This window comes from Ictalurus punctatus, chromosome 9 (assembly GCF_001660625.3).
Source record: "Ictalurus punctatus breed USDA103 chromosome 9, Coco_2.0, whole genome shotgun sequence".
In the NCBI taxonomy this organism is placed as follows: domain Eukaryota; kingdom Metazoa; phylum Chordata; class Actinopteri; order Siluriformes; family Ictaluridae; genus Ictalurus; species Ictalurus punctatus.
The window spans coordinates 6365445-6375000 of NC_030424.2; the positions used below are offsets into that span (position 1 = coordinate 6365445).

The window sequence follows — 9556 nt, forward strand, 5'->3', positions numbered from 1 at the left end:
CCTCTGGTCTTCATTGGCTGCTTGTGAACAGATGGAGCTGAAACTCGTTAGGGTAATGGGCGTTTCCTTTTCAACACATGCTGACAGCGGTAGACCAATCACAACAGACTGGGACATCTGACCAATCAGAGCAGAGAATGCTCTCTAAAAGGAGGAGTTTAGAAAGAACCCTTTAGAACGGATCATTGAACAAGTCGTTTAAAAAGACAGTCAAATACAGACTGCCAGAAGGTCCCAAGCATGTGATAATGGGTGGCAGAAACTAAATGGCGCATCTCACTTTTTATATAGTCACTCCATTTACACAGGCTGAAAGGTAATAGGATAAACTTACATAATTATAAATATAACTAATGACTGCCTGAAGTCTGAAGTCTCTGGACATCTGCCTGATGTCCCCAAGGACATCACCAAATGCTTAATTCCCTCTCTTGAGAAGTTTTGCTAGTCCTAGGATTAAGGTTGCTTTTGCGATATGTTTGGGTCATTATCGATCTCTGCTATGAAGCACCATCAGTTTTCCAGTATTTGACTGAATCTGAGCAGAACGTATAGCTCTATACACTTCAGAATTCCACCTGCTACATCTATTAGCAGTTACATCATCAATATACATCACTGACCCAGTTCCATTGCAGTCATAAATGCCCATGCCATAACACTCCCTCCATCATGTTTGACAGATGATGTGGTATGCTTTGTAGCATTTCCCACAGGTCTGAAATACACTTGTGGTGGTAGCCAGTGGAAATTGCTTTCCGGCACAAAAACGGTCTACTACATGTGAGAAACAACAAATAACATTTGACCTTTAACACAGTATTTTGATTTATTGAATATTTCTATTAATTTCACATGGGAAGTGTAAGAGTAACAAAGCCCTGTTCCTTGCCCTTGTACCTTGGATGAAAAGTCTCTCTCGCAGTTAATACTGGAGACCGGGATTACCAGGGTTACATTCTGAGTTCCGATGCTTGAAATCTGAAAATTATGCATTGGTATTACAGCAGGGGGGATTGTCCACTAGTTAATTGATCCCAAATGCCGTTGTGCTCTCAGAAGGCTAAAGATCCAACTTTGATGGAACCCAGTTCTTTAAATAAAACCGGGCGCTCGCACACACATGATTGTCATACCATTGATTGAAAACACCTTCAAATTAACTGCTAATCCTAGAGTTTCACATACTTTTGCCACTCACAGATACGTAATATTGGAGCATTTTTCTCAATAAATAAATGACCAAGTATAATAATTTTGTTGCCTCATTTCTTAATTGTGTTCTCTTTGACTACGTTTAGGATTTGTGTATAAATCTGCGGATGTTTTAGGTCATATTTATGCAGATATATAGAAAATTCTAAAGGGCTCACAAAATTTCAAGCACCACTGTATATTTGTATATATATTTGTCTTACTTTCTCTTTGTCTAACTCCCCCCCGTAGTAAGTGACAGCTGTTTCAGAAACCTTGCTGATGACCGAAGTGGCTTCAACCTTAAAGATCTTGTTCATGACCCGTCCTTGTGAGTACAGTTATTGTGTATTATCGTAAACATGCATGTACATACATAGCTTTTCGTGTGGGGTATGTATGTGTGTGTGTGTGTGTGTGTGTGTGTGTGTGTGTGTATATATATATATATATATATATATATATATATATATATATATATATATATATATATATATATGTGTGTATGTGTGTGTGTGTATGTATTAGAGCTACAACAACTAATCGATAATAATTGATTATAAAAATCGTTGTCAACGAATCTCATTATCGATTAGTTGGTCTGCGCGCGGCACAGAGTGCATTTACTCACTACATTACTTCTGTTCCGAAAAAAGAGAGTAAATACTAAAGTTGTGTCCTAAATGACGTACTCTACCATCTAGTGTGTGGATTTTAGAAAGGTAATATATATATATATATTATATATATATATATATATATATATATATATATATATATATATATATATATATATATTTCGTTTATATATATATATGTTCGTTTTTGTTAATTTTCCTCCAGTCTATGAAAAAGTTTGTGTGTATGTGTTTCACAGGCTTGGAGGAATAGTATCTGCATACAAAATAGTGCCTGATGAGAGAGATTTTATCAAGGTAAACGTTTATCTTACCAGTTTCCCTATATACATGCAAACACTGACACCTGGGGGACACTGTTCTCCCCCCATCCCTGCCCTGGGATTACAATGTTTAGACACCATGATTACCTTTTACTTACACTGGATGAATATCTACTCACTTATGTTAACCATATGTATGTGTGTACGTAGGAGACTCTAGTGGACTGGTGTGATGAGAAAGAGCTTAACCTTATCTTGACCACTGGTGGAACTGGCTTTGCTCCTCGTGATGTCACACCAGAGGTACATTGACCAGTTTATGTTTGTGATTTTTTTTGTATGTGGGCCACATCTGTACAGTCTTATGTTTATGCAGATAGATGCAGAAGAGACTGTCCACATCAGAAAAAGTAAACGTATATGTTTGTGAATACATGATGTATTTTGGCCATTATTGCCTATAGACCATCAGCTAACACATTAATTTAATACACTGTAATAATGTTTCAAGGCATTCACCCTGACTTGACCCCATCTCATAGTTTTCCGCCAGTCAGTATGGCCTTTATGTTTTCATATTCTAAGGAGCTCACTGTGTGAATGTAGAGTATCTTCACTTTGGTTCAGGTTTTATAGTTGGTGGAGTCCGTACAGCTGGCTATGGTTCATGAACATTAAATAGCATAGCTAGGAAACAATGACACTATTATAGAGCTATATATACACAGTCTCCTCTAAAAGTATTGGAACAGCAAGGCCACTGAAGACATTTGGGTTTGATCACTATGAAACGATAGAGCATGATGAATATATTATGATAGATCAGAATTTCTTCTTTCATTTCCTGTTCTTTACATCTAGATTGACTTGCCAAGATATCATAATTCCACACCCGTGTGGTATCCATAGTTCAAACCTTTTAATACTAGTATTAGCGCTGGTTGGTTCTAAAAGTGAAACTGAAAAAAAAGTGTAAAACGAGTTGTTTCTGTCAGTTAAATGTGACTCCTTCTGTCGGCGTACTTGCTATGTTGCCTGTGTAGTTTTGATGCGTTGGTAAATAACTTTCAATGCGTTTATTTTATTACATTTGATCACAAACGCTTCATTAGGCGACTATACATTATTTAAGGCTATTGTATTTGTTAGGATATTTATATAGGAACTGTTGTAACTAGTATAACCTGTATGACCATATTACAGGCCAAGCCTATATCTAGATGTGTTAAACAACTTAGAACATGGCACATTTTGTTTGAATCCACCCATTTTTCAAGTAATCCAAAATACTGGAACATGTGACTGACAGTTGTGTTTTGTTGCCTGAGTGTTCCCTGTTAGATAGCTCTGAATGTCTACTCATGGTTTGAGCCCTGGGTTTTGCTTGTGAAGACTGCATTTGTTGTTAAAAAGGATGAACTAACATGAAGACTAGAGAGCTGTCTATGGAAGAAAAGCAAAACCTTTTTGAAGGTGAGAAAAGAGAGAAATCCAACAGAGCCATTGCACATGCATTGGGCACTTGACATTGTGAAAGCTGTGAAGAAAAAAACAATAATAATAATAATAAAAAAAAGTTATTGACATCACCAGCAACCTCCACAGGGCAGGGCTGAAGTTATCACAATCCACCATTTGAAGAAGTCTTTGAGAACAGATATACAGTACAGTGCCCTCCACTAATATTGGCACCCTTAAAAGAAGGCTGTGAAAATTCTCTTTATTGTTTAACCTTTTGATCTTTTGTTTAAAAAAAAATCACAAAAATACTCTGCACTCATGAATATCAAATAATTGCAAACACAACACAGGTTTATCCAAAAAACAGAGTGTTAAATATAGGTGTGCAACAATTATTGGCACCCTTTTAGTCAATACTTCGTGCTACCTTCCTTTGCCAAGATAACAGCTCTGAGTCTTCTCCACTAATGCCTGATGAGGTTGGAGAATACATGGAAAGGGTTCTGAGACCATTCCTCACTACAGAATCTCTCCAGATCCTTCAAATTTCAAGGTCCACGCTGGTGGACTCTCCTCTTCAGTTCTCTCCACAGGTTTTCTTTGAGTTTCAAGTCAGGGGACTGCCATGACAGGACCATTTTTGTGTTGATTTTGATGTATGTTTTGGATCATTGTCCTGCTGGAAGATCCCACCACGGCCCATTTTAAGCTTTGTGGCAGAGGCAGTCATGTTTTCATTTATTGTCTGTTGATATTTGATAGTCCATGATGCCATATATCGTAACAAAATGTCCAGGTCGTCTGGCAGAAAAACAGCCCCAAAACATTAGTCATGACCATATTTAACCATGGGCATGAGGTGCTTTCCCATATGGCTCTATGTACAAGGGTTATGAAACCAAATATTAAGTTTTATAAGAGCAACCAAGTGTGCCATGCTGTTTAACATATTTTAGATGTACATATCAGGAACTGTCATATTCATCGTTTTGATCTCAAACCAAAATGTTTTTAGTGTATAGCAACAATAAGAACAAAAGAATTGGCCTTGCCGTTCCAATACTTTCAGAGGGGACTGTATATAAAAATATGTATATATGCACTCATCCCTGGTAGTGAAGGGGTAAAACAAATTATATTTCCTCATATGATATTTTCATTATTGTCATGAAGGTTGCTAATTTTGAATTGATTTGAATGACCCTTCCCTCGAAGGGGACAAATGGATCCAAACTACGCAACCAATGTGCCAACATAAGATAACAAAACCATGTGGTTTTCCTTTGACACCCACCATATAGTGTTTTTTCTCTTTCTCTTCTTTCCAGGCCACGAGGGAAGTGATTGAGCGTGAAGCTCCAGGGATGGCCCTTGCCATGCTCATGGGCTCGTTAAATGTCACACCTCTTGGCATGCTGTCCAGGTGAACATGTACACATAAGCATACACACAAATTTCTGTGGGCTTTACGTATTAATCACATGCCTGCCCCCTCTAGACCTGTATGCGGCATCAGAGGCAAAACTCTCATCATTAATCTACCTGGCAGCAAGAAAGGCTCACAGGTATGGCTGTGTGTGTGACTTAGTGACATATAACCTTTTAAAGATTGTCTAGCCCTTTTTAAAAAGAAATAAAATATTTTATGATGGAAGTTAAAGAGATAGGATAGAACTTTAGACAGAGGTACCAACATTTATTTTGTAATTTTTTATCCCTTGCACAGGGAAACACCTGAAAACTATGCTTTTCTGCTTTCTTAAATAAAGCAGTGGTCAGACGAACCACAACAAAGTTTACATGGCAGAAAAGCTAATTCACTGAAAGTGAAAGTGGCAGCGGTTGCCTTCTCTTCATACCTATCTTTATGTTGGTGAACTTTGACTTGTGAATTCGTGAATATCAGGCTTGTGAGCTAATCGGAAACAAGAAGGTGTTCTCTTTGGTCAATAAAACTTGGTGTTGCTACTTATTAAGTAGTGGGCAAACTGCTATTTTCTTAATGTTGCTTGGAGCACATCTTTTTTTTTTTTTTTTTTTTTTTCTAAAGTAAAAGTTAATTAGCTAGCCAACGTTACCCCTACATTCTCTCAAATCATATGCCAAGGGAATTGCCTGTAACTGCCTAATTTTGAATCACTGGCAAGGAAAATAACATGGTAGAAACCCAATGTGGCAGTGTCCTATTAGAACAGTGTGCAACTTCATGGTATTATGTAATCAGTTAGTTTACATACTACCAAAAAAGTTTAGCATGATCTGTATTGAAGAATGAGATTGAAAGATTGAAGTTGAAGATCGAATTGATCGAACTCAGATAATTGTATGCAAAAGGGTGTAATGTGCTCTTTTTTTTTGCTTTGAATCTCCATTTATTAACTTTTAGTATGAATAGACTACTACCTCGTAAATGTTTTTTGTTGTTTATTTAAATTATTAATTTGTGTTCTGTATGCTTCATAGAGGACTATGGTACTAGAGGGCCTCAAAGAATACCTCTATTAGAAAAATAAACGTAACAATTAAAAAAAGATAAAGCCAACAAAAGTAATTTTGTTGTTATGAGTAAGGCATTAATTTTGGATGGGAATTTCTGTTCAGCAAAGAGTTTAAAAATTGGTTTAATTCAAAAAACATCTGATTAGGTCCCCAGAAAAAAGAAAAACCCTACTATTATTGTTGCAAATTGTGTTTTGTTGTAAAATGTTCGTTATTTATGGGTGTCACGTAAGGAGATTGAGGACAGATGCAAATGCAGATGAGTTTTATTATAGGAGATATAGGCAGACAAATCCAAATCTTGAAACAATAGCGTGGTCAAAACAGGCAAATGGTCAGGTGATCAGCAAACAAGATAAACTAGACAAAGACAAGACTAAGTTAATGAGGACGCGAACCAGATCAAAACTATGAAACATAAAGCTATGAATAAGACTTGGTACATGACCGAGACTATGGCAACTGACTGTAATACTTTGCAAAGTCATTGTTTGAAAACGGTTTCTATATACTGTGGAGTGAGTGTGTGAGGTTGGATGCAGGTGTGCATGATTAGAATGAATGTGAGTGTTCTGGGAGTTGCAGTCCATGGCGGCCATGTTTGTAGGCCACAGTGCAGGATGGGAAATGTAGTCACTGGTTTCTGTGATATGACAACCCACCCCCTGGCTGGTTTGCTGAGGTCACACTTCTTGAGTGTGGAGCGACGTTCTCAGCAGAGCAGGAAGGCGGAGCATCGTCCTCCAACGACTCTGCAGGCAGAACTTGGCTGGCCGTGTCAGCAGACTCAGGCGTGAGTAGAACTTTGTTGGCCGTGTCAGCAGACTCGGGTGTGAGCAGAACTTGTTTGGTCGTGTCAGCAGACTCGGGCGTAAGCAGGACTTGGTTGGCCGTGTCAGCAGACTCGGGCGTGAGCAGAACTTGGTTGGCTGTGACGTCGGTTTCAGGCATGAGGAGAACCTGGTTGGCTGTGACGTCGGTTTCAGGCGTGAGGAGAACCTGGTTGGTCGTGACATCAGTTTCCGGCCTGGGGAGAACTTGGCAGGCCGTGTCAGCAGACTCGGGCATGAGCAGAACTTGGTTGGCGTGAGGAGAACCTGGTTGGTTGTGATGTCGGCTTCAGGCGTGAGCAGAACTTGGTTGGTCGTGACATCGGTTTCTGGCATGAGGAGAACTTGGTTGGTCGTGTCAACAGACTTGGGCATGAGCAGAACTTGGTTGCCCGTGCCAGCAGACTCGGGTGGGAGCAGAACTTGATTGGCCATGTCATTAGACTTGGGCGTGAGCAGAACTTGGTTGTTCGTGACATCGATTTCAGGCGTGAGCATAACTTGGTTGGTTGTGTCAGCAGTCTCTATATACTGTGGAGTGAGTGTGTGAGATTGGATGCAGGTGTGCGTGATTAGAATGAATGTGAGTGTTCTGGGAGTTGCAGTCCATGGCGGCCATGTTTGTAGGCCACAGTGAAGGATGGGAAATGTAGTAATTGGTATGCTGTGATATGACAATGGGCATGTGCTAAATATACATAATGTGTGCAGCTGGTCTGTTTTGTTTTATTTATTTATTTATTTAACAGATTCAAGATTCAAACATTTAAGTTATGGAAATTCTGTCCTTTTTTTGTTTTACAGTTCGCTTGTGATCTCTTTACCATTTTGTTTGCATTACCATTTTTTCTTTTTTTTTTTTTTTTTTGCATGGTTGAGGTTTAGTTACATTTAAAATAAGTCTAAAATATTTATATTTATGTTTATGCAGAAAGCTTATGCAGCTTATGGTGTAGAACAGCCAAATTTTTTCTTATGAATCATTGCCAAGAGAGCGTATTTACAAAGTTTGCTGAACAAATCTTTTACATCTAGTACAGTCAGTGTATTACAGAGATTCTGTAACTTTTGCAGGAATTAAATCATTAAGCTATATCTATTCCTCTGCTGAACTGTCACCATGTGCTTTGTTTTTTTGTTTGTTTTTTTCCTCTCAGCATCATGTTGTATAAAAGCTGTGCTTAGTAACTCTGGGTAAACCTCTACTGAACTCTAATTTCAGTGTAAAATGCAAGAAGTGTTCAGCAAAGAAGGTTCTCTCAACAGTGGCTCTCATGATTAGTAAGAATATTTAACTGCTTACATCTGTGTAAGCTAACTTAAGCTATGTGGAGGCAGGCTAATGAGCCAGAATGTAGCTAGTAAACTTTCTGTTAACAGGATGTTGTGAAATTACCACATTAACATCTAAAATTTGGAATAAGATAATATATACCAACTGTAGCAAGAGTGAGATGTCCTTTTCTAGCATACAGTACATATCCAGTCAGACCGCACATACGGTCACACTGCACATCTATACATGCAATTCTGCACATACATGCACACACTGCAAATCCAATCAGACTGTGCAATCTACACACTGCACATCTATGCATACATCCAAACTTCAAAACTCTTTGTGCCTATGAAACCTTCAGATCTGTGCATTCACAGTACTTCACTGTGAAGTGAAGTGAATACGTCTATTTTCCAAAGACAACCTCTGGATATGACGCTGAGCACATGCACTCAACTTCTTTGGTCGACCATGGCGAGTCCTGTTCTGAGTGGAACCTGTCCTGTTAAACCGCTGTATGGTCTTGGCCACTGTGCTGCAGCTCAGAATCAGGGTCTTGGCAATCTTCTTATAGCCTAGGCCATTTTTATGTAGAGCAACAGTTCTTTTTTTCAGATCCTCAGAGAGTTCTTTGCTGTGAGGTGCCATGTTGAACTTCCAGTGACCAGTATGAGGGAGTGTGAGAGCAATGACACCAAATTTAACATTTTTAATGCACATTTTTGTTGTAAGCTACAGAGTGTTACATTCTTTCAGCAGTCAGTTATAGTCCTAACATAGGCTACTCAAGGGGGGCTCAAAGATGACCACATAAAAATATTTTTATTTTACTCATTTATTTATTTAAAGTTATATTGTGCCTTGTTGGTAGCCTATGCCTGCTGGAATGAAAAAAAAAATGTTCAGTGTTAAATAAATATTTTGAAACTGTAGTTTTTGTAATTGATTTTTTTTTTCTTTGAAAAGCAAGACAAAATGGTAAAAAGCACATTTTCACTATTTAATTTATGCAATGGTGAAAAAAATGGAAAATGGAAAAAACGCAAAAAGACGTGTTCGGTATTCGGCCTTCGGCCAAGTTTTTCATTGTATTCGGCTATATATATATATATATATATATATATATATATATATATATATATATATATATATATATATATATAAATAGGAATTTCATGGTTTTCTGCATACATTTGTCATAAAGATCATGTGATCTGATCTTCATCTAAGTCAAGGGTATTGACAAATATAATGTGCCTAAAATAATAACACAAAATAGATTCTGATCCCTCATGTCTTTATTGAACACACACATTCAACATTCAAAATGGCAGTGGAAAAAGTAAGTGAACCCTTACAATTAATAACTGGTTGACCCCCCCCTTGGCAGCC

General features: G+C 38.0%; 1 protein-coding gene across 15 annotated transcripts in view; it reads left to right on the forward strand.

The window, feature by feature from the left end:
- LOC108270253 (gephyrin) overlaps window positions 1-9556 on the forward strand; it is a 118287-nt gene that overhangs the window by 19711 nt on the left and 89020 nt on the right. For all 15 annotated transcript variants that reach the window (XR_008396937.1, XR_008396938.1, XM_017476741.3 and 12 more), the window contains 5 exons: window positions 1447-1525; window positions 2072-2129; window positions 2306-2398; window positions 4885-4979; window positions 5055-5121. Coding sequence is in view for 13 of the 15 variants with exons in the window: in XM_017476741.3 (XP_017332230.1) it covers window positions 1447-1525; window positions 2072-2129; window positions 2306-2398; window positions 4885-4979; window positions 5055-5121 (392 nt within the window). In the remaining 2 variants the exon portion in view is untranslated. The remainder of the gene's footprint in view (window positions 1-1446; window positions 1526-2071; window positions 2130-2305; window positions 2399-4884; window positions 4980-5054; window positions 5122-9556) is intronic.